General features: G+C 52.8%; 8 protein-coding genes across 8 annotated transcripts; 5 read left to right on the top strand and 3 right to left on the bottom strand.

Moving 5' to 3' along the window:
* Positions 1–1,001: 1,001 nt before the first annotated feature.
* Positions 1,002–4,967, bottom strand: SNOG_01223 (hypothetical protein; the record flags this gene model as incomplete). The annotated part of the gene is made up of 5 exons (XM_001791823.1): positions 1,002–1,436; positions 1,581–1,662; positions 2,191–2,801; positions 3,612–3,793; positions 4,421–4,967. 5 exons carry the CDS (start codon positions 4,965–4,967, stop codon positions 1,002–1,004), a joined length of 1,857 nt encoding a protein of 618 aa, XP_001791875.1.
* A 475-nt stretch (positions 4,968–5,442) lies between these two features.
* On the bottom strand, positions 5,443–8,335 carry SNOG_01225 (hypothetical protein; the record flags this gene model as incomplete). The annotated part of the gene is made up of 5 exons (XM_001791824.1): positions 5,443–6,095; positions 6,265–6,552; positions 6,890–7,539; positions 7,613–7,753; positions 7,870–8,335. 5 exons carry the CDS (start codon positions 8,333–8,335, stop codon positions 5,490–5,492), a joined length of 2,151 nt encoding a protein of 716 aa, XP_001791876.1. The 3' UTR covers positions 5,443–5,489.
* Positions 8,336–8,778: 443 nt separating this feature from the next.
* On the bottom strand, positions 8,779–9,695 carry SNOG_01226 (hypothetical protein; the record flags this gene model as incomplete). The annotated part of the gene is made up of 3 exons (XM_001791825.1): positions 8,779–9,168; positions 9,222–9,555; positions 9,606–9,695. 3 exons carry the CDS (start codon positions 9,693–9,695, stop codon positions 8,948–8,950), a joined length of 645 nt encoding a protein of 214 aa, XP_001791877.1. The 3' UTR covers positions 8,779–8,947.
* Positions 9,696–11,639: 1,944 nt separating this feature from the next.
* Positions 11,640–14,363, top strand: SNOG_01228 (hypothetical protein; the record flags this gene model as incomplete). The annotated part of the gene is made up of 6 exons (XM_001791826.1): positions 11,640–11,674; positions 12,068–12,514; positions 12,560–12,643; positions 12,697–13,179; positions 13,227–13,939; positions 13,990–14,363. 6 exons carry the CDS (start codon positions 11,640–11,642, stop codon positions 14,361–14,363), a joined length of 2,136 nt encoding a protein of 711 aa, XP_001791878.1.
* An 835-nt stretch (positions 14,364–15,198) lies between these two features.
* Positions 15,199–17,580, top strand: SNOG_01229 (hypothetical protein; the record flags this gene model as incomplete). The annotated part of the gene is made up of 4 exons (XM_001791827.1): positions 15,199–15,330; positions 15,396–15,526; positions 15,573–17,074; positions 17,126–17,580. 4 exons carry the CDS (start codon positions 15,199–15,201, stop codon positions 17,578–17,580), a joined length of 2,220 nt encoding a protein of 739 aa, XP_001791879.1.
* A 716-nt stretch (positions 17,581–18,296) lies between these two features.
* SNOG_01230 (hypothetical protein) lies at positions 18,297–19,496 on the top strand (the record flags this gene model as incomplete). Its single annotated transcript, XM_001791828.1, has 2 exons — positions 18,297–18,711; positions 18,763–19,496. The coding sequence occupies 2 exons, from the start codon at positions 18,297–18,299 to the stop codon at positions 19,419–19,421; spliced, it is 1,074 nt and encodes a 357-aa protein (XP_001791880.1). The 3' UTR covers positions 19,422–19,496.
* A 579-nt stretch (positions 19,497–20,075) lies between these two features.
* SNOG_01231 (hypothetical protein) lies at positions 20,076–21,166 on the top strand (the record flags this gene model as incomplete). The annotated part of the gene is made up of 2 exons (XM_001791829.1): positions 20,076–20,292; positions 20,346–21,166. 2 exons carry the CDS (start codon positions 20,076–20,078, stop codon positions 21,164–21,166), a joined length of 1,038 nt encoding a protein of 345 aa, XP_001791881.1.
* A 770-nt stretch (positions 21,167–21,936) lies between these two features.
* SNOG_01232 (hypothetical protein) lies at positions 21,937–22,757 on the top strand (the record flags this gene model as incomplete). Its single annotated transcript, XM_001791830.1, has 2 exons — positions 21,937–22,388; positions 22,604–22,757. 2 exons carry the CDS (start codon positions 21,937–21,939, stop codon positions 22,755–22,757), a joined length of 606 nt encoding a protein of 201 aa, XP_001791882.1.
* Between the last annotated feature and the right edge of the window lie 291 nt (positions 22,758–23,048).

Raw genomic sequence — 23,048 nt, forward strand, 5'->3', positions numbered from 1 at the left:
GTCGGATGTGGTAGCTTCTCGGCCGTAGTGCATGAGTGGAGTGGTTTTGAATTATGCTGCTTCTGAGAGATCTCAGCGAATTGGCGTGAACTTTTAAGGGTACTCGCTGCTTTACATTTGCTATTCTCCTTGCATTGAAGGTTATAGCGGTTGTCTTGAGGTATCAATTGCGTCCTATGCAATCTTCGCTTTGAGAGCTACCGTGTTACCTGACATTAAAGACTTACAGGCTAGCATGAGCGATCTCACTACATCAGCTCCCCAGACCTTGAAGGCATCTCCGGCAGAGTCTCGGATATCGCTATTAGTCCCATACCCGACAGCTAACTACCTCTGGCCTTAGCCTAAAAGTCCTCAATGTCAGATAATACGGTAGATTTGTCGCATCGCCTGGCTTGACGCGGGCTGAAGCATTTGGCCCTTGGGGACGTTTGCTGTGGTCGACGAACTATACAGTGGTAGAGAGAGGAGTTTCAAGTGCATGGTAGGAAATAACGAAGAGGGTTTTGTGTGTAGTGTCGGTTGAGACGAAGTGATTGATGGGATTACAGAGCGGATTTGGTTTCGATTCGCAATCACTAAAGTAGGCTAATACCTGCTGAAAGTCATGTTAATTTTCAAATTTCTCATTACTTCTAGGTGCACATGTGTCATCGCAGCGTTTGAATATACGCCCAAGTCTGCTCTTTACTTCCTGTCTGTCATCTCCACGCTTAAATATCTAGCTATTAGCTGTAGAAACAGCTTGCTTTACGCTTGCTACACAGAGTCGTCTGCAGCAACTTTACTGCTGTTTGTTGGTTAGTATGTTCTTTACCAAGGGAGAAAGATCATCTCGATGATCCATCTGATCTCACTACGAGCTCAGTCAGACGGATCATGCCTCGGGTAAAGCTCCAGGTACTCATCCAGCGCCCGCCTCAACACCCACCTAAGTGCTCTCACTGCTGTCAGGGTCCTGAGCAGACTTGCCTACAACCAAGCCTCAGCAAGCCTAACAATCAAACTTCGAAGAGCCCAATCAGCATGTCAATGAAGCGCAGAGGCCAGGGCTTGATTGTTGAAGAGTCTGGTTCTGCGTTTGTGGTAAGCCGCCAATCGAAAACGCTCATCATCTTCGGAAGCCAGATGTTGTAATAGTCGTCGTCTGCCAGCCGTGCAGATTGAAAATGTATATCATGCCACTGGAACATGTCCTTGCACACGTCCAAAATCTTGCGCCAATTCGCATCCGCAATGTGCAGACCTCCAGGGAATGCCCCGGCATGCCCGGACGCAGTGCTACCAAGTGCCCATTTCACCGTGAGCTCAACATCCTCTTCGTATATGTCTTCGCGACCATGCGTGCTTAACGTGAAGTGGGCACGATTCCACATTTCTTCAGTGAAGGTCCGCGCGTGGGCGTAATCGTGTATGTTGTGCACCCAATGCGCAGCCTGTGTGTCTATTATACGAGCCCCCGTATTGTTTTTGATTACTGGTATGAACATGGGGGTTAGGCACTTGGGGCAAGTGTTTGTCCGTTCAGTCCATTCGCGAAGACAGGTAGAGCCGAAAGTATGACCACACTTGGTACGCACCGGCACATGCTCATCATTGAAGGTGTCGAGACAGATATTGCAGGCCTCAAGCGTCTCGATGTCCTCGAAGAATTTATCTTTACTGCGTAGCTGAATTGAGCTGGACATGGTTGTAGTAGAGGATTACAGTGATGGGTAGAGGGTCGAAGTGATGATGACGAAGAGGGGTTGATCTGCGATATCGTACCGAGTTGGTTGTATTTACGAGTGATTAGGAAGATTCTTATGCTGGTACGTTATAGAGGAGGGGGGTGAGGAAGGTATTTTGGAATGCGCCGCAAGGCTTCAGCGTGAATTGGCGATGACCCAAACCCCGTGCACGAATACAGGCACTTGCATTGTGTGACATGGGAATTCTGTAGGGTCTTGCAGTAATACAATAGATAGCTGAATACCATTCACTGTGTTGGCTTGTTGATACCGCCATCCAATGTATGTTAAACAATGTCGAGGATATCCAAAAATTATGTATCGAGTATACGGCCGACAGTTACATGGACTTCACTCATCCCAGATCATTCACCATACCAACCACACAGCACAAAACTCCAGCAGCATTGTATGATCCATCCATGTAAAACACAGATATGATTCCAGAGCAATAAATCACTGTGGGCTACAGTTCTGAATCTCACCACCACCTTCCACGTCTCCATCTTCCTCATCTTGGCCCGAGTCTTTTCTTTTCTTCGCGTCATTCCCAATCTCCTCATCTGCCTGCCTCTTCCTAGCCACCGAAGAGCTATCCTGTGCAGCTGGTGTTGATGCTTCTTGTTCAGTTGTCAGTGTCGTGTCAGTGGAAACAGGCGCTTCTCGATTCTCCTTCTCCATGATTGCGTCCAAGTCGAATGGAGTTGACTCTGCAGAAAGCCCAGCAGATGTAGACGACAAGTCTTCTAGGTCTCCGAATAACCCCTCCGTCAGATCGTTCAGAGACTCCACATTACCCGCGTCTTCCCACGTCTCACCAGGATCTCCAATCGGATTCTCGTGACTCTCCGAGCTCTCTTTCTCCTCTTTCTCTTCCTCATCAAGATCTTCATTCGGACTCGCCGGGCTCTCTTGTACTTCCTCGTCTCCACTCCGCAGCAACCCCTGAAACGGCAACCCCTCAATGCCAAAAACCGTCGCAAGCAACATCTGCGTTTTGTACGTGCGAAGCCACAACTCCGGAAGCTCTCCACAATCATCCTCATGGTACTCATGCGGATGCAGACATGCCTTTAGTGTTTCTCTAAAGTCCGTCCCGCGCAAATTCCTCGCCAGTCCAAAACCACTGGGATCGATGCTTCTCGTCTCACGAACATTCCACAGTAGAGACGCGTAACTGATGTGATGACTCGCATTCCTGAATTTGCGGGCATCTAGATGTCTTTGGATGGGTTGTTTTGCGGTTTCCTAATGCCGTTCTGGGTCGGTTTGCCATAATTCGCGTTTTGGATGTTGCTTCTTTGGGCGCTTTTGGCCGGAGATTTTGGAGACGGTTTGTATGAGGTTTTCTCTGTATTGATCGAGGAAAGATTTCGTTAGAGCTGGTGGATAAGGAGCTTGTATCGCTGGCTCGAGGCGATTTACTTGTGTGACTGAGGGAGTGGATGGGTCGACGAAGTGACAATCCTCTCTGTGAGTTGCACTTTCTTGCGGAGCAAGTTTTTCCTGTCCGAAATCGAAAACTTGTGTAGCCGAGAGGGGTAGAGGTTTGACATAATAGTTCTTCTTTTTAGGGGCCATTTTTATAACTTTTGTGTACCCGGCCTTACCACGGGGTGCGCATGTGGGGACGACTTTAGTTGTCGGGCTGGCTGTTCTGGGCTTCCTAGAATCGTCAAGCCTCCCGCTGAGAAGACTTGGGCTTTGCATCCCCGGTGGCTTGACAGGATCGACCGCTGCCCATTGTTCGGGGGTGAGCAGCAGCTTTGCTGGGCCTGGTCGAGGGGCCCTGGGCGGAAATAAGGGCGCCTTTACCATCTCAGCAATTTGTTGATCACTCAATGGTCGTGGGCGTGGACTGGGCGGCGGTGGACTTTGTACTTCTGATACTGGTGAGAGGAATCTTTTTGGGGGAGGTGGCATGGCTTTCTCGTCCTCCTCCTTCTTCCGAAGCGCGCGTCCTCTTGCTAGACTGCGCTCTTTTTCTTCCTTCGTTATAGGACGAGGACATCCGAAGTCACAGCCACCTCTGCACATGGAGAAGTTGCCCTTCATCCCATTTTCTATCCACTTGACACATTCAGGAAGTCCGCTTACAGACGAATTGTGACGTGCATACCATATGCGTGGATGGTATTTCGATAAGTTTGGGTTGTGGATGTGGACAGACCAATGTTGCGCCAGAACACGGTCCTCGATGAAGGTGATCCTCCGACCTTCGTTATGGGGATCATATCTGAATGACTGCATAATTACTACGGCGTGATCTCGGGGACAGTGACGGATGAAATCGAGCATTTGGTTGATATCGTCGACAAACTCGACGCTGAGGATGTAGTCCGAATAAATCCGGCTCATGTTCATGCGTGCACTGAATGCATAATGCCGCGCGCGTGGATATCGCCATTTCCGTAATGGAGGTGTTCTAGGGCCGAGATTGTTAGGAGCTGATTTCAGTGGTGTTGACTGACTTTGCTGGTAGTCTTTAGACAGGATATGTTGCTGCTCTTTACTAGGTTTTTGGCGGCTAACCAAATCCTTCGATTCCGGTGCTCTTTGAGTAGATGCCATATGAACTTCCGGGTCTGAACTGTTGCGTTTCTGTCGTTTAGAGTAGAGTTGATCATTGTATAGAGTTTCCGACTCCTCATCGTAGTCCGATACGTTGTCCACCTCGATCCCCTCATTACCTTTCAAGTATCTTTCTTTGCTGGCGTGCTGTAGGCGCCTGCTCTTTTCGTGCTCAAATACTGCTCCCTGCTGCAGGATATCCCGAGCCTCTTTCAACCTGCGTTCGACTCGAGCAGCAGTAGCGTCGAACCTTTTGTTCAATCTGTTGAGTATTGCTTGTCTTGTCGCTTCTGCTGCACGTTCGTTTGCCATGGTATTATCGAACGCGACATCTGAGTCTACACTCTCTGGTGAAAGCCCTTCGCTTCGAGAAAACATATCGCCGTCTCGAGATTCGTCCACGGATTTAGATGGTTTCATCGACTGCACAGGCTGCTCGAGGCCGGCTGTGGTGGAGTGCGTGGTTGGGGTCTGCTCGAATATTTTCGTGTTAAACTGAACACCACTCCCGTGAGCGTGACCCTCGGATAGAACGGACTTCGCAGCGGCGCCTTGTTCCTCTGACGTGGTATCAACCATAAAACCTGGGCCCGGCTCTCCATCAGCGCCGGCATCGCTCCCAGATAATTCGACTCGTTGATTGTTCGCCTCGAAATCCACATCCATAATAGCTTGCACATCAAAGTCGCTGCTGAGATCCACTTCCTCACCTTTGTTCGTTCCCACCGCTCTTCCGTGTTGTTCGGTCTCAGTCTCCGCTACATAATCTGGGTCCAAATCGCCGTCGGCATCGATATCGCTGCCATACCCCACTTCGGTATGTTCTTTGGGTATGGTCCGTCCCTCATCTTGTGTTTGGGCGGTACCGTCCGGGTCTGGACTTTCTGATCTATCGCCGTCGCTGCCGTATTCCGTTTCGCGGGACGCCATGATGTATCGTATCAATGCGCGATAGTGTAGACACGTCTGCGTATGTATGTAAAAGTAGGGATGGCGCGTGGCAGCGCAGTAAGTCTAAATGCTGTCATTGTGAGTTAATGAAGGTTGTGACCGAGCTCAGATGTGAGTTTTCCATGACCGCAACTGCAGTTTGTACGGATCTCGTCAGGTCAGAACCGAGGAAAGCGTTGAGCACCTGCATAGTCCTAAACCTAATTGCTGCGTAAGATGTAAATTTGTTTTCCGTTTCTACAAAACGCTACTCTTCTCAAACTTCATCTTGTTGATAATGCTGCCAATTCCATCGACATAAATTTCAACTTCATCACCATCCTTTAAGAAGTTTTTCGGCTCCATAAACAGTCCGACACCACTTGGAGTTCCAGTCAAAATCGCAGTACCAGCCCTCAATGTCGTTCCTCTTGAAAGGTGCTCAATGACCTGACCAATTGTGTAAATCATGTCGTCGGTACCAGTCTCTTGTCTCTTCTCACCGTTGACCTTGGTCCAGTATGTCAGTTTCTGCGGGTCTGGGATGACCTTCGTGCTTGCGATGCATGGGCCAATGGGGCAGAATTTGTCGAACGATTTGGCATATCCGAATTGGCCGCCGGACACGTTTGCTGGGAGCTGGTAGTTGCGAGCTGACACGTCGTTGCCGACTGTGTATCCGAGAACGTAGTCTTGGAAGTTCGCTGCTGATACGTTCTTACAATCTTTGCCAATAACGATAGTGAGTTCGCCTTCATAGTCCAGCATAGATTGGCAGTCCTTGTGGATTGGTACGTCTTCCAGAGGTCCCGCTAGAGCATCGCTGGGCTTCATGAAAATCGCGGGGTTCTCTGGTATTTGGAGCTGTTATGATGTTAGTCCACATTCTTAAAACCAACAGCACTTTTAACTCCAACACATCCCCTCCATTCCAGCTGTTACAAAATTTTGTGCAGGTTATATTTGACCCGCCAACATCTCTCGTCCCCTCCACCCTCCCATTCAAGCAAAAATCCCCAAAACTTAGACTTACATTACACTCCTCCGCATGTCTCCTATAATTCAGCCCCACGCACAAAATAACATTAACATCCTCCCTCCTCAGCGGACTCAAAAGCTTCCCCACAATCTCCTTGCCCCCACTCTTCCTAAACCCGCTCTTCACACTACCCTCCAGCACCTCGACTTCCTTGCCCTCAATCTCGCGCGTCGGAGTTTCTTGCGCAAGATTGCCGTAGCGCTCCGCGCCCGAGGGCGTCGTGAAGCGGATGAGCCGGTCGAAGGACATTCTTGTGGTTGATGAGAGGGGGCGGAATTGGAACTGGGGACGGCTTGATGGGCGTAAGCGTGGCAGTGGGGAAATGGAAAGGCGAGCTGATCTGGCGAACATGAGGTGCTTATGAACTGCCCGAGTGTCTGACAAACGCGTGTGTTTCGCGGGATGGGGGGCGGATGGTTGCCCCACGGCGGGGTCGAACAGTCGGCAAATGGGGGGCAAGTACGACATGGAGGCCGAAAGACGGACTTTCTTTTTTCACAGTGGATGAAAGTTTTCCCAAGCTTTCTTCGAGTAGTTTGACTCTGTTAAATGCTCATGTTTGGAGGGTATCTACGCTTCTCTTTGTCTAACCGCTCATGTCTACATCCCCATTACTTGCCTGCGCAATCGCGCTGGGGTCCAATTGACTCAGACAGCCCGGGCAATTGTGCAGCACCATGTGCGCGAACATGTCGCAGTCGATGCAGAAGTGGCTTTCGCATGCTCTGCATTCGTATCTGCCTGACTCGCTGGCTTTTTGCTCTTCACTGTCGTCTGCGTCTCTTTTGTGCCCATTCGTCTCTAGGTTCTGCTCGGTCTGCGTGCGCTCCGTGTCTGAGGCGGGTGGTTTGGAGAAGGAGGACAGACAGCTCACGCACTCTTTGCTGCCCTTCTCACGTGCGCGCGACCAGCTTACTGTGGCCCAATTGCGCAGAGGAAAGAGGTGGTGGTAACTTCGTGCGAGATGGGTGGAGAGGAGAAGTGTGAGCTGGCAGCTTGGGCAGGTGATGGGTAAGCTACAGACTTTTGCGCTGCATCGCGAGCATGTATAGCCTCCCATTGTGAGATTGCCGTGGCAGGCACACATAGTAGGCTTGTCTTCTACCACGCGTGAGGGAAAGCCCATCATCATAAGGGCAGCAGCTGATTCGGGTGGGGGCGCATCCGTCGTTGTCGCTGTTTGTCGAATGACTGGCGGTGTGGTGGTTGCGATCAGCAGCTCCTTAAGCATTTCTTGATCCGTAGCAATGGTATACTCGCCCTCGTCTCCTGCATTAGTTCGAGTCACAATCTCAGTACAGATCTTTAGTCGCGCACCCATCCCGATAATGCTCACTCGTACCCGGTCGCGCACGCAGGCTTTTACCGTCTGGTGTATGTCTCCTGGGTCCATGGACAACAGCGATCCAAAGACCACGATGACCTCTCTTGTCCCATGACTTGGTGTGTGGTATAGCGTCGCTCTGGCCAGCTCCAACGAATTCTGCAAACTAGGTGCGCCTTTGGGCTCTTTGGCATTGTCTGAGGTCCGTATCCCTTGTATCGCAGCGACGTGTTCCGCTGGGTTTCCCGACAGCTCCGACACTCGTATACACACACCATCGTGCATGCCCAACACGCTCATTTGGGAAATCGGATTCTGCTCGAAGAATTCGCGAACGTAATCCTGGGCGTAGTTGATCATCGTGATGTAGCGGTTCGGTCGCATGTCCTTCTCCATCATCGCCTCAGACAGATCCAATACTAGCACAACATGTCGTATTATGCCTCGTTGGAATGGCTTTGTATCCTTCCGTAACCTTTTGCGCTTCCGCTCCTCCTCCTTCTCCTGCACACTTTTACCCAAGGAGCCATCATCCGCGAGTATCACGGTCTTGGCTACTGTCCGCGAGTCCTCCGTCTCCCACGCATGCCGTTTTGGTGGTGGCCGGTCATCTTTTGTCTGCCTTTTACTCGTTCCTTGGGCGCGTGTGTTTGATGCGGTCTTTGATGGCTCGGCCCTCGAGCCTACATATTCTTCCTCGGAGCCATCTTCACCATCAAATGAGTAGTCTGAATCGGGCATTGTGCTCTAGCCCGCTGCCTCCCCACATTCACAGCGTTGCACAGTCTCCTCAAAAGGACTAGAGTTGTGTATAGATCGAAAGTACGGGTAGTCGCGTTGCGACGACGTTATGCGACCTGGGGCGGAATTCGCTGCATGTGAGGCAAGCGGCGTAGTGAGGGCGCGGTGAGACTCGTGTGCGGGATAACGAGTGCGGAATTATGGCGTCGACAAGGTTGACGATGCTAGAGATGATCAAAGGGTGCTAATAGATGCTTAAATACTGCAGCCGCCGATTATGGGTATGGAGTGTAGTTTGACCAAAACATGGTGGTGGTGGTTTGGTGTCCTGCAAGTTCGCGACCAGCCCTGTGGATCTGGAGCTTGTTATCACGAACAACGGGAAAACACGTGACATCAGAACGCGGTCTCACGTTTTGCATGTGAAGACAGGGCGGCGTAAATTGCAGAATATGAATTTCCTTCCTAAAACATTATGTATCGTGCACCATGCAGCAAATGATAGCCCGACGCACGTCGCCACCAAAGACCCAGGAATTGGTATACGCTATGCTGAAAATCATGAAGCATCACACACGTCTTTTACATTTCCTCCACATATTACCAGCCTCGTCAATTGTAGGCTCCTGCGCCTGCCACAGTGGGCATTGGCCAGTCATCCTCAGTGATGCTGGACCAGAACACCCACACCATTATTACTGCCAGTAGGGTGAAGAGCGACTCAAAGAGTCCTCCGTTGATTTTTCCGTCAGTGCCGTTGCAGATATGCACGCTGATGACATATTGGAAGATTTGTCCAATGGCAAAGAGGAGCGCTGCACCGATCAGGTAGACTAGGGCTTTGTCAGTCAAGGTTGTTACGGCCTTAGAAATTATGTTTACTCACGCATCGGCTTGCGCTCTCCGAGGATGCGCAGGACTAGGAATGCTTCTAACAGGAAGAATATCACGAGGAAGACCAGGGGGACGAGCTGGTATAGAGTGTACAAGGCATATGCCTGGTTGGGCGTGCCGAGAGTATCGTCCCAGTAGCCGGTCCAGCTGAAGCCAGTGTCGAGCGCAATGTAGCCGGTGCCGATGAAGATCAGCAGAGACGAGATGAGAAGCAGACCAATCGATACTGCAGTGCCGTCATCGAGGAGCTGGTAACCGACAGCGCCATTCAGCATGAGTATCCAAGACGTTGCTGTAATGGCGGCGATGTGGATTGCGACGAAGGCCTGTGCGGGTGTTAGATATAGCCAGGTGAAGCTATAGGGTGAGAACGTACGAGGCGCACGGTGCTGTTCAGCGGGAAGCCTCCGATTGTGAAGATTTCGCATATAGAGATGATGATGTAGCCGAGGAGGAAGAGTTGCATTTCTCTGTTCGCTGTCAGTGACCAGTCGCGACAACGGCTCCGTAGTCCTTACCTCCTCCCAACAGCAGCCTTCTTCCTTTGCGATCTCCATATCAGGAATGCGGTGATGAGAATTGCGACGGCATCGATGAGTATCGACCCTGAACAGGTCAGCTTGGGACAATTGAGAGCGGGTGCATGCACTGACCTAAATTGCGGAGCCTGCTTTCACCTCCGACACTGAAGCCTTGGAGGGTGCATCCTCCCCACCCTTGGTCCAGGCGTGTGGTGGCTTCGTTGAAGAGCTACAAAGGAGGCAGAGGTTAGCGTCGCGCGCGTAGAAAACAGCACGGGTTGGGCAGGGCGACGTACATAGCATACTAGAAGAGGTCAGCGTATATTCAGATAGAGTGCGGTGCAGGAGTGGTGCAGTACGGACCTGGTAGGGTGGACCAAGTATCGCCTGTGTCGCGACAGAAGTCGTCGAATTTCCCGTATCTGGACATGGCTGGCTACAGCAGCGCGCAGCCTCGCGTTGGGAGCAAGTCCAGGAGAGCGATGGTCGACGGCAGTGAAGGTATAGGGCAGCGATGTGGCCGCGTGCGGTGACGGTGTATCCAAGATAGGTAATGGCGGTGAGTGTGACTATGGAGGTGCAGGTGGTGGCAGTCGGCGGTGCGGATTGAGAGATGATGCGCTGCAGCGTGGCTGGGGGGGAGGTGCGAAACAGAAACTTGGAAGTTCCAAGTTGCCAAGCGGTTACTGCGGCGGGATGGTGTGGCTTGAATTGCTGGCGCCGTTGGCCAAACCAACAACGCGCTATCTACCGCTTTGTCAACGCGAGGAGGGTGTGACTGGGAGCACGGCAGCGCGGTCGGACGGGTGCGAGAGGATTTCTGTGTTGCCCTCGATGCAGCGCGCACCCTCTTCCTCTTGAGGCTTTGCGTCCTGTTGCATCCTCAGGAGCAGCCAGGACGCAAACCCTCAAGGGTAATCAAAGATGCAGCCAATCGGCGCCGAGGTCGAGCGCGGGCTAACGTGTTTCAGAAGCACCATGTCCGCGCCAGAGCAAGCCACAGCCTTGCAGGCGAGCAGAACGCATAAACTCTGCTCATGATGGTAGATGAAGTTTGCAAATCATGTTTCTATTCGAGTACAACACCAATTTGCCTCGACGAGTGTGCAAATAGTCGACACAGATTCCGCCGACTCGACTCGTCATGCGCTTCACGGCGGCCAGCATGTGCAGCGACGAGCTAGGGACCGTTTCGTGCCCAAACGCCCTCTGATGTAGCGCTGCACCTTCCAGACGCCAGAGGAGCTTGCTCGTGTCGCGTTACCTAGGCGATCCAGCTGCTAGCAGCGTTTCTTCACCCGCTGCGTGTGCTGTCCTCAAGAAGTCAAGAATCAAAAGGAACGAAGCTGCACTGAACAGCCTCCCATCCTATGCATCAGCGGGTTTGTGCATGGACATGATTGATGCCCGTCTTGGCTGATGCCGTCATGCGCCAGGCGGAAGAATACCCATCGCTTCCTGCAGGCACACAGCGTCTTCAGTCCAGCCGCGTGCAGTGCGTCAAGCAGGCAATGCTCCGCTCCGCTAAACACAGCGGCTGCGAAATGCTGTTTCGTTTCGCATCAACACACTGTCAGTATGCGTTTCGTATGGCGGAAGAGTCTCGCAGTCATGAATGGGCCATGGCAGTCGCGAGGCGGGTGCACGTGAAGATCGCCTCCATGTGCCGCCTCTCGCGCTCGCACCCAAGGGAGGTGGAGATGGAGGTGGAAGTGGATCAGCCTCGGACCACTGACCGCGCATGCGATCCGGCGGCCTGGTAGTTTTGGTCGCTTGCGATGCTCGTCAGATAAGGTTGTTGTCGTCAAGTCAGGGTCCAGATGAAAGAGCGCAGCATGGTGACTTTTCTGCGTTATCAATCACGTAGCGCAACCAAGTACACACGCACAATGTGTACCCCGATCGGAACATGCTTCCCGCTGCGGTGAATGTACATCATCGCGCAGGCATCTCCCCTTCGTCACCACAAACTAACGCCGAATGCGGTCGGGCCGAGTCGCCAAGCTGTCCATCTCCATGCACCCATCTATCCCGTCAGCCAGACAGGGACCACAGCTCAGTTGATGCACCCACTTGCTTTTCAGTTAGTTCCGCCCGTTTGATCACGAAGCACACTATCGTGCTCCTCCAGACCGCCGACCGACAAATGTGACCGCCCTGCCCTTGACCGCTCTAGCCTTACTTGCTCGCTGCCGACCCTGTGACGTGCCACCACAGCGGCCGCATTCTTTCGCTCCCCCACAGAACCACCCTCTTGGAGTCGGGCTGCTCCGCATCAGCCTGCAGTTTTCAAGATTTCTTCTTCGCAGAGCAACAGGAGACCGGCCAACATCCCCCTCCATACCCTATCCTCGTCAGCACGGCCGCGCGAGCGAGATTCCGCTTATCTGCTCGACGAACAAGATAAGGACAGCGCACGCTCGTCCTTCGACACCCCGTCTTCAGAGTCCGACCTCTCGCTCTGGAGCGACACCGGTGACCTCGTCGACCAGCTCGCCGACCAAGAGGACCCTCTCCGCATCCGACTGCGCGATTCTCTTGAAGAAGGCCACCTCCCCAAGCATCGACGCCAGCAAAAGCGGGCCCGCTTCCAGTCACAGGACGGCCTGAACGAGAAGGGACCCGGATCCATCAGGAAGGAGGACATTGACATACCTGACCCGGGACCACGAACCATCTCCAAAGCTGAGCAGATACTCGCTGCCATCATGGCGCCCAACGACAGGCCCTCCCGTATCCACGGGCTGCACGGGAAGAAGCTAGTGTTCGTCCGATTCCAGCTCTCATAGGTTGATTAGGATACTGACAGTGGCAGCTACTTCACAAGTATATTCGTATCACTTGGTGTTTTCCTGTTTGGTTACGACCAGGGAGTCATGTCCGGAATCATCACGTACGCCGCCCCGAGCCCCCCACCACTCGAGCATATCTGATCATCCAATACAGGGGAGTCTACTTCAAGGACTACTTCAACCAGCCCACCGCTGCCGAGCTAGGTACCATGGTCGCGATCCTCGAGGTCGGAGCCTTCATCTCCTCACTGGTGGTAGGCAGGATAGGAGACATGATCGGAAGACGCAGGACCATTCTCTACGGCTCCCTCATCTTCATCGTCGGCGGTGCTCTCCAGACATTTGCAAATGGAATGCCCATGATGATGCTGGGTAGGATCATTGCTGGTCTTGGTGTGGGAGCTTTGTCGACCATTGTACCAGTCTACCAGTCTGAAATCTCGCCGCCCCACAATCGAGGAAGAATGGGATGCATTGAGTTCACCGGTAACATTGCCGGATACGCCGCGAGCGTTTGGGTCGATTACGCTTGCACATATATCAAGGGACACTGGTCCTGGCGAGTCCCGTTGTTCATGCAAATCATCATGGGAAGTCTTTTGGCTGCTGGAAGCTTGCTCATCTGCGAGTCCCCACGGTTGGTGTTCCGCAATCTAATCGATTGAATGTTGCTAACAAGCATAGATGGCTCCTGGACAACGACCACGACGAAGAGGGAATTGTAGTCATCGCTAATTTGTATGGCAAGGGCGATATCCACAACCCAAAAGCTCGTGAAGAGTACCGTGAAATCAAGATGAACGTGCTTCTAGGACGACAAGAAGGTGAACGATCGTATGCCGACATGTTTAAGCGCTACTCTAAGCGCGTGTTCATCGCCATGTCTGCACAAGCCCTCGCGCAACTTAACGGAATCAACGTCATCTCGTACTATGCGCCTCTTGTCTTCGAAGAAGCTGGCTGGATGGGTCGTCAAGCCATTCTTATGACTGGAATCAACGCCATCACATACCTTCTGTCGACTATTCCACCTTGGTACATTGTCGATACGCTAGGTCGTCGTAAGATTCTTCTATCTGGAGCGCTCATGATGGTCGTCTCATTGACTGCCATCTCTTACTTCCAATTTTTGCAAGCGAGCTGGACACCAAACATGGTCGTTATTTTTGTTATGATCTACAACGCCGCGTTTGGATATTCATGGGGGCCCATCCCATGGCTGTACCCACCAGAGATCCTGCCACTCAGTATTCGTGCCAAGGGTGCTAGTCTGAGTACTGCTACCAACTGGGCTTTCAACTGGCTTGTAGGTGAGATGACACCGATTCTGCAGGAGCGTATCCAGTGGCGTCTGTATCTCATTCACGCTTTCTTCTGCGCCGCTAGTTTTGTTATTGGTAAGAGAAACTCTGATCCGCTGCTCTTCATCTCGTGCTAATTTGTGCAGTCTACTTCATCTACCCGGAAACCGCAAACGTGCGCCTTGAGGATATGAACTCCTTGTTCGGAGATGCCACCTCCGTTATGCCAACGCCGAGGACCCTCGCGGAAGCGGAATCTCTCTTCAGTGGCCACGGCCGTGGCTCTCCAGTTCCATCTCTCGACATTCGAAGCAACCGGGCAGCGGACCAGGCTATCCCAGGGCTCAACATTGAACCGCCTGAGCTTGAAGACGGAGGTCGGGCCATGTCTACGAAGGCTGATGGCGAAGGTGAAGGTATTGGTGGCTGGATCTCCAACATGGTCAAGAGAACGAAGGGCAACGGAGAGGGTGATAGCTCAAGTGGAAAGTACAAGCGGGTGGGACAAGACGAGAACTAACCACACACGCGCGGTCTCGGCAAACGGCATTTTTACATATTCTGGCATATCTCCATGATTGGCACTGCAGCGACAGGCCTTGATATCCAGGAGCGGCTCCGCTCCATACGCGATTTTGACTTGGTGAAGGCGCATAGCATCTGTTAGCGAGGAGGCTCACCCCTCTTGTACTGTATAGAAGAGACGGTAGATACGGGTTGATTAATTGGAGCTATTGTAAAAGCGAATATAGACCATTATCTGCAATGCTTGTCTGTGAGACTTGGAAGGTGCTCATCTCAGTCTTCGTTGTAACTCACTGGGCAAAGTTGGTTGTCATTATCACGTGCAATTGCTGGTTACCATGCGCAAAATTCCAGGTAGTTCCAAGACCACGATTACTAGAGTATCTCCTCTTACCTGTCTTGGAAATGTAGCTCGCGCTTGGCTTAGTTGGGGTCGGCGCCATTCACGTCACGTGAAATCAATATGACAGGTGTTCACGTTCCGGACGCGCAAGCGCAAGGGCCAACTTTCAGCTCCCCATCGAACTATTTCGGGGATACGATACAGCCCACCACCTCCTTCGACAACCGCAGCGCAGGGGTAGCCGTGCCTTGCTTTTCCAACCATTGGGACACTTTTCGTTCCTCCCACTTCCTCGTCAGGGACACGATTCCCTTTCTTTAATTAATCCTTCCCACATCCAGGGTCCTTTCCTTTTATCGCTGCAGCTACCAGCAGAGCTCTAGCCTCGACAGCCGACCAAGCTGTACGTGCGAGCACCCTCCACACATCTTGCACCACTGCAAGAACCGTACCTGGCACTGCAAGCAAATACACCTTGGCTGCAATCATGACAACTGCGGCGCGCACAACGGGTGCGGAGGCACAGTCGGAGGAGCTGCGGAGGAGAAATGTAGCCTCACAAGCGGAGACTACTCCCGTAGTAGCAGCAGCGCCTACGAGGGAGAAGTCCAAGGAGAAGGTAAATTCTACACGTCAGAGTTGACGGGAGCCCGTACAGAAGCTTGTAAACTAATTCGCTGCCAGGCGTTTGACATCATCTCCTTCCTCGACGAGTACGAATTCATTTGGGCACCGCTCATCTTCACCTTCTTTGCCTTCTTTACCCGCATGTATAAGATTGGACTTTCGCCAATTGTTACCTGGGACGAAGCTCAGTAAGCGGGACTGCACAGAATGCATAGCACGAGCTGACCATGATAGTTTTGGCAAATTCGGATCTCACTACCTCAAGCGCGAATTCTACTTCGATGTCCACCCTCCGCTCGGAAAGATGCTCGTTGGTCTCTCGGGATACCTCGCAGGATACAATGGCTCGTTCGAGTTCAAGTCTGGCGAGACTTACCCGGAAGAACTCAACTACACCTTCATGCGTCTCTTCAACTCCGCTTTCGGTGCCGTCTGCGTTCCTCTAGCATACTTCACCGCAAAGGAGCTGAACTTCAGGAGGCCAACCGTCTGGTTCGTCACTCTGGCCGTCCTCTGCGAGAACTCGTACACCACCATCAGCCGCTTCATTCTTCTCGACTCCATGCTCCTCTGCTTCACCTTCACGACAGTCTTCTGCTGGTCCAAGTTCCATCGCCAGCAGAAGGACCCGTTCTCGCCTGAGTGGGGTCTATGGCTGATGCTGACTGGTGTATCGATTGGATGCGTCTGCAGTGTGAAATGGATTGGTTTCTTCGTGACTGCCCTGGTCGGACTCTACACCATTGAGGATCTCTGGAACAAGTTTGGCGATCTTAAGATGCCCAAGATTGAGCTATTCACACACCTGGTCTTCCGTGTCTTCGGTCTTATCCTCATTCCTCTAGCGGTCTACACCTTCAATTTCTACTTGCATTTCCTCATTCTGGAGAACAGCGGACCCGGAGATGCTCAGATGAGCTCGCTCTTCCAGGCCAACTTGCGCGGAACCGAGGTCGGCAAGGACAGCCCACTTGAGGTCGCATATGGCTCTCGCGTCACCCTGAAGAACATGGGTTACGGTGGCGGATTGCTCCACTCTCACGTCCAGACCTACCCAGAGGGCTCCATGCAGCAGCAGATTACGTGTTACCACCACAAGGACGCAAACAACGACTGGTTCTTCTACCCCAACCGTCATGAGGTTGACTACCAGCCCGATGAGGAGCTTCGATTCCCCAAGGACAAGTCTGTCATCCGATTGATTCACGCGCAGACCGGCCGAAATTTGCACTCTCACGCAGTTGCTGCACCTGTCACCAAGGCCGACTGGGAAGTTTCTTGCTATGGCAACACCACCGTTGGCGACACAAAGGATCATTGGGAGATCCAGATTGTACGCGATGCGGCTTCCAACGACCGCTCCAAGGTCCGTACACTCACCACTGCTCTTCGCTTCAAGCACGTGGATCTTGGGTGCTACCTTCGTGCTGGCAATGTCAACTTGCCGCAGTGGGGTTTCAAGCAGATTGAGACTACTTGTGTCAAGTCAAACAACCCGCGTGATGTGTACACTCACTGGAACATCGAGAGCCATGTCAATGACAGACTTCCAGCTGGTAATCCTGGTGACTACAAGTCTCCTTTCTTCCAGGACTTCATCCATCTCAACGTCGCCATGATGACCTCCAACAATGCGCTTGTACCCGATCCTGATAAGCAGGACGATCTTGCCTCTTCTTTCTGGGAATGGCCTTTTCTTCATGTTGGTCTTCGTATGTGTGGATGGAACGACGATAGTAAGCTTGCTGTACTTCGGATGTGAGATACAATGCGCTAACACATTATAGTCGTCAAGTACTTCCTCCTTGGCAACCCCTTCGTTTACTGGGGTAGCACTGCCAGTCTCGGCATCTTTGGTCTGATAGTCATTTGGTACACCGTGCGCTGGCAACGCGGTTACAATGACCTGAAGCAGGCCGACATTGACCAGATCCACTACTCCGGGTTATATCCTATCATCGGATGGGCACTGCATTACGTTCCCTTTGTGGCTATGGGTCGTGTTACTTACGTCCATCATTATTATCCTGCGCTCTGGTTCGCCATCATCGTGATGGGCTTCTGTGTTGATTGGGCAACCAGAGGACTGAACAAGAAGGTACAGTGGGGTATTTTCAGCGCCCTGTACGTTATCATCATTGGACTATACTGGCTCTTCAGGGCCATTAGCTTCGGTATGGTTGGCCCGAGCAGCCAGTGGTCGCACCTCAAGTGGTTCGATAGCTGGAGGATCACCGATTAGATGATGCAAGAGCGCAGTCCGAGGGCGACAATTCTTAAGAAAGGTTGCATTAGGGAGTGACCTGTTTTCCTTTGGCATTGGGAGCGCTCAAGGGTTCAATTGTACAACATCTTTCTGCGATTATCAATCTTCGAAAAAGGCTTCTAGGGACATGAATAGAGTGCATACATGTTAGTAACGGTTAAGCATGGGTGTTGGGCGGAGCTTTTAGCAGACGAATCTAGCGTAGGCTACTACATCATGCGATGAAATACCCACTCTTCGATTCATATGCCTTCAGCTCTTCACGCATGTGAGTTCTGACTGACAATGTGCTTCAGGATTAATCATCCCTGCAGCTTGCGGCGATCACAAGCCACAGCTTACCCCGGATTTGCGGCAAGCAACCCCACAATGTCATCTCACCATAAGCCGTCGATTCCAATGGTGTGGTTTACAAAGCACGACTATGGACCCTAAGACAAAGCCGACCATGACGCAACTTCCAGGCCCCAAAACAATGGCCTCTAGCACAAACCTTGCCAACATGCCGAGGTTCAAGTGTCCCTGAACCTTGACGACACGATCGGCGCGGGTCTGATCGACGGCGGGAGATGCGGAACCCAAGACCACCGTCCCTCTTGAAAGCCTGCGGATCCGCAGTATCTGTATCTGTACATGTACATGTACACGAACACTCAACCTCATACTGAAACCACCATTCATTCATCCACACCATGTCCATCGCACTGCGCCATGCATCCACGCTCGTAGGACACATTGCGCTCAACCCCATCGTTACTTCCGCGCTGCTATGGATCCTAACTAAGGCCCCTGTGAGCGTGCGCGCACGACTTACAGACAGGATTGCTATACTCAGGGATCCCCGCCGTGTGGAGCAGATTGTCAAGGCGCTGAAGTGGTGTCTTGCGTTTGGCGTTACGGGCGCGGTGAATCGGAAACTCAACCAAGTTGCGCTGAACGGCGGGCGCTGGGGGAGTGAGACTGCAAAGTGGGATTGGAGCAAGGAAGTGGCTGTTGTGACGGGCGGGTGTAGTGGGATTGGTGCGTTGGTTGTGAAAGGGCTGGTGGGCAGGGGAGTGAAGGTTGCAGTGCTAGATGTGAATGATCTACCTGCGAATATGCAGGGGTGTGAGTGTCTTCCCTTCACACATGGGAACACGCAAGCTGATACTGCCACAGATGCGCACATCAAATTCTTCCGCTGCGACGTCACCGAGCCAGACGCCGTGTATGCTACCGCGGGGGAAATCAAGACCTCCCTCGGCGCACCCAGTATCCTGATCAACAACGCGGGTATCCTGGGCACGCACACCATCCTCGCCACGCCCGACGCCTTCCTCAAGAAAATCTTCGAGATCAATGTGCTAAGCAATTGGTACACGACCAAAGCCTTCCTCCCGTCCATGATTGCGGCGAATAAAGGGCACATCGTCACCATCGCGTCCGCCGCGTCGTTCATTGGCGTCGCTGGCCTGGCAGACTACACAGCGACGAAAGCAGCCATTCTGTCGTTCCACGAGGGTCTCGCGCAGGAAATCAAACACCACTACAAAGCGCCGAATGTGCTGACAACAAGCGTGCATCCGAATTGGGTGCGCACGCCTTTGCTCGGACCCGTCGAGGAGGAACTCAAGAGTCGAGGGAGCGAGATATTGGAGCCGCAGTATGTCGCGGATAGGGTCGTACAAAGCGTGCTGAGTTGTAGGGGTGGACAGGTTGTATTGCCCGAGGCAGCAGGCAAGGTGGCGATGCTTAGGGGATTGCCGAATTGGATGCAGGAGAAGATTAGGGATGGGGTTAGTCAGACGATTTTGAGGAGTGCGGCGGTGAAGGAGTGAGACGAGGAAAGGGAGGCACGCTATTCGGTTGATATGTTGAAAAGGCTGCGCTCAATGGATGCACTCGTTGGTTTCTGATTGACCAGGAGATCAAGGCGTTGTGGATGGTTGGGGTTCTACAACGTTTTCGCCAGGCTGTCCTGCATGGTCCATGTAGCTTTCTTGACCAATGGGATTTGCTCTTGTAGTCCTTGCCTTTCACCCCTGTTTTGCTGTTAGATCGTTGTACAACCACGGCACTTCTCCGGGTACTCTGCATTTCCTCGAGGTGCTCCATCCAGCAATTTCTCTCGAAGCAGAGCTAGCATAGATGTATAAAGACATTTGCGCTTCTCACCTAAGCGTTTAAAAATTCTTCCGTCTGCTTACCACTCCACGGGGTCAGCAACGTCATTTCAAACGTGCGAATGAGTGCAACAGACAAGGCTCGTCACTTGGCTGTCCCGGGTGCCCGGCAGTGGTGTAGGGGAATGCATGCTTGGTGCAGACGAGACTGCTTCTTTGGGAAGGTTTTGGTCCAAGGTGTGGAAAACAGCATGCGAGATGCCGTCCGTGTTATTACTAAGGAACGCGTCGCGTGTCCCCACCACTTTACGGTCACGGACAGCAACAGTTGCACCACAACGCAAGTACAACAAACATACACTCAACGCCATGGCCGAAATAACTGATGATGCACAAATGGACACGCAGGATATTGAGCAGGAAACTCCGCCCGAGGATGTCTTCATGGCGCCGTCGATCCACAAGGCGGACGATCTTGCGGGAAAGTCATACTCGCACTTCTCAGATGTGCCGAAGATGATCGCGGACGACATGGCCAAGGAAGTCGTACTGGGCGTTGATGAAGCTGGAAGAGGTCCAGTACTGGGTATGCGATCCTCTGCACGTCTATGACCGCACAATATCTGACCGAAGCACCAGGACCCATGGTCTACGCACTTTTCTACTTGCCCGTCGAACTCCACCACTCATTGCTCGCCGATACCCACCACTTCGACGATTCCAAGAAGCTGACGCCGGAAGTCCGCTCAGATCTGATGCGCCGGATCTGCACGCCGGGCACAGATCTGTATGAAGCTGGAGGATGGGCGACGCGATCACTATCCGCACAAGACATCTCCGCACACATGCTGTCGCCGAATGTATACAACCTAAACGCGCAGGCAATGGATGCGACCATCGACCTCATCAAAGAAGTTTTGGCAAAGGGTGTCAATGTGACGGAAATCTACATCGACACTATTGGCAGGCCAGAGACCTACCAGAGGAAGCTGGAGAGGATATGGCCCACTATCCGCATCACTGTCGCGAAGAAGGCCGACAGTCTGTACCCCGTAGTCAGTGCCGCCTCGGTGTGCGCCAAAGTCACCCGAGATGCGGCCATCAACGTATGCTACGCGCCCTACCACAGCCGCGCCCTAGAGGCGGGCACGGCGGCGGAGAACGCAAAGGTCAATGTTGCTTGGGGCTCAGGTTATCCTAGCGATTCCAAGACTTCGACATGGTTGAAGCAAAACATGGACCCGTTATTTGGTTGGGGCAACGAGTGCCGCTTTTCTTGGGGCACTGCGAAAGAGCTGCTTGAAGGCAAGAAGCCCGACGTCAACGTCGACTGGCCGATTGAAGACGACGGCAACGACATGCGCATGACCGATTTCTTCCTGGGCAAGAACGACACCGCTGGAGACGAGCTCGTCGACTGGTTCGGGAAGCGTGTGACGGAGGAAATGGAGGTATTTTGACCACAGGCGGTGAGAAATTGCAACTACCAGCGACCCACACGCTTTGGCCAACAGACCAAGACGCACCGAAGCACGCGAAGCACTTTTGCGCAATGACCAGCACAGAAAGCTACGGACGCTTGCGTGGAGAAATGTAGTCCGGGATGCAACGCTGCAAGTCACCAATAGGGTCTTTTCAGCATGCGCTCGCTTCGCCGCCGGGCATAGACCGAACGCCGAACAGGACCAACCCAACACGCTCGGAGGTTTTGATCATCTACCAGGTATCGAACAACAGCTAGGCGCACATACTCGGCAGTAATGTCATTGTGCGTACGTAGCGTTTTTCCTGGGTCCGTGAGGCCGGGGTTCAACAACGCGGCGCGGTTTAGAATAATATCTTCCGATATCCTCACACCAACAGGCACATTATCATCATTATCATCTCCTTCTTTCGACTGTCTTTTCGGTAGTGAATTCACGTTCTTTTAGGTTTTGGCGTCTTCGACTGTGTACGACTTGATTCATTGAACGTGCAGGCCACAAGCCATCACCAGTCAAAGCTTGCGTTGGTTGTTGCATAGAACGCTTTACGCAACCATCGTCAACCGCCTCGATACACGATCGAGGGTGTTTTCGTAGCTTGAAGGGCGGGCCTGCGCCACGTCCGTGTCATAGAATTTGCTCATCAGCGGCACAGAATACTGTTAGGAACTGCTACAACCACGAAGAATCTCATACGGCACAAGGCCAGAAGAGGAGGAATCTAAAGTTCGGAGCTCGTTTGTCAAATGTGTGTCATACTTCCAGTCAGCCACATACCCTGCACACATACAGTTGCGATATGGCAGCACTGCATCGATGCCACCCGATCCGGTCGAAATGGAGTAAAGCCCTGCTGGAACGTTAAACAGCATGAGAAATCTGTCATCACCCGCAGACTATGTGAGGACTGTAGTGGCCAGCGCTTCTTCGCGCGGCGAGGCGGCGTCGCTGAGCGCGGCAACGGCAGTCCCACACCTTCTCCTGCAGCAAACGACTCCGCCGACGACTCAGGCTACCACAGCGACGTCATCCACGAGGAAGACGAGGCTTCAGATCGCGATGAATGTCCCTTGTCTCCCAAAGCACTGGCGCCACGCACCAAGCCCAACAAACAGCGCAAACGTACCTCGTCCAACCACCACTCTTTGACGCGCAAGCCCAGCTGGAAGCCCAACCTCAAACGCGAGCTCGACTTCGAGTATGAACCCGTCTTCTCATCCCACCGACGCGACTCAATCGACTCACTTATTTCAAACTTCGATGCCACAGACGTTGCCGCGAGCATGGACACGACGCGCCGACCACCCACGCCCTCGCGGAAAACGAGGGCTGAGACGCTCTTGCATCCTTCCTCCCCGACAAAAGCGAGAAACACACCATTTCCTCAAAGCCCCGACGTACACCATTCCTCAGGCTCGCCCAAGCAGAGAAAGAACTCGACGCTCTTACACCCTTCATCACCCACAGAGGACACGAAGCGCAGACCAAGTATCTACGCACGCAGAGGCTCGTCGCTATTACACCCTTCTCTACCCACGGAGCCAGTGGCTGTGACACAGCTGCATAAAACTGTCCTCTCGGTTCCACCGCGCCGCGTGCCCCTGCTGCACACGAGCCACTCCGAGCCGCAGAGTGCGACGATGGCGACGCAGAGGAGGAAGAGCGTGTTGCATTCGTGCTTGTCGGATGGGGAGGACGAGGGGGAGAGGGATAGGCCCGTGTTGAGGCTTGGGCGGAGGAGCGAGAATGCTGGGGATAGACGGTATGAGGGGGAAGTGGAGGAGGCGATGATGCGGACGGCGAGGGTGGCGAGGGAGAGTCGGAGTGGTGGGAGGGCGGGTAGGGGGAAGTGGAATTA

This window comes from Parastagonospora nodorum, assembly GCF_000146915.1.
Source record: "Parastagonospora nodorum SN15 chromosome Unknown scaffold_2, whole genome shotgun sequence".
In the NCBI taxonomy this organism is placed as follows: Eukaryota; Fungi; Ascomycota; class Dothideomycetes; order Pleosporales; family Phaeosphaeriaceae; genus Parastagonospora; species Parastagonospora nodorum.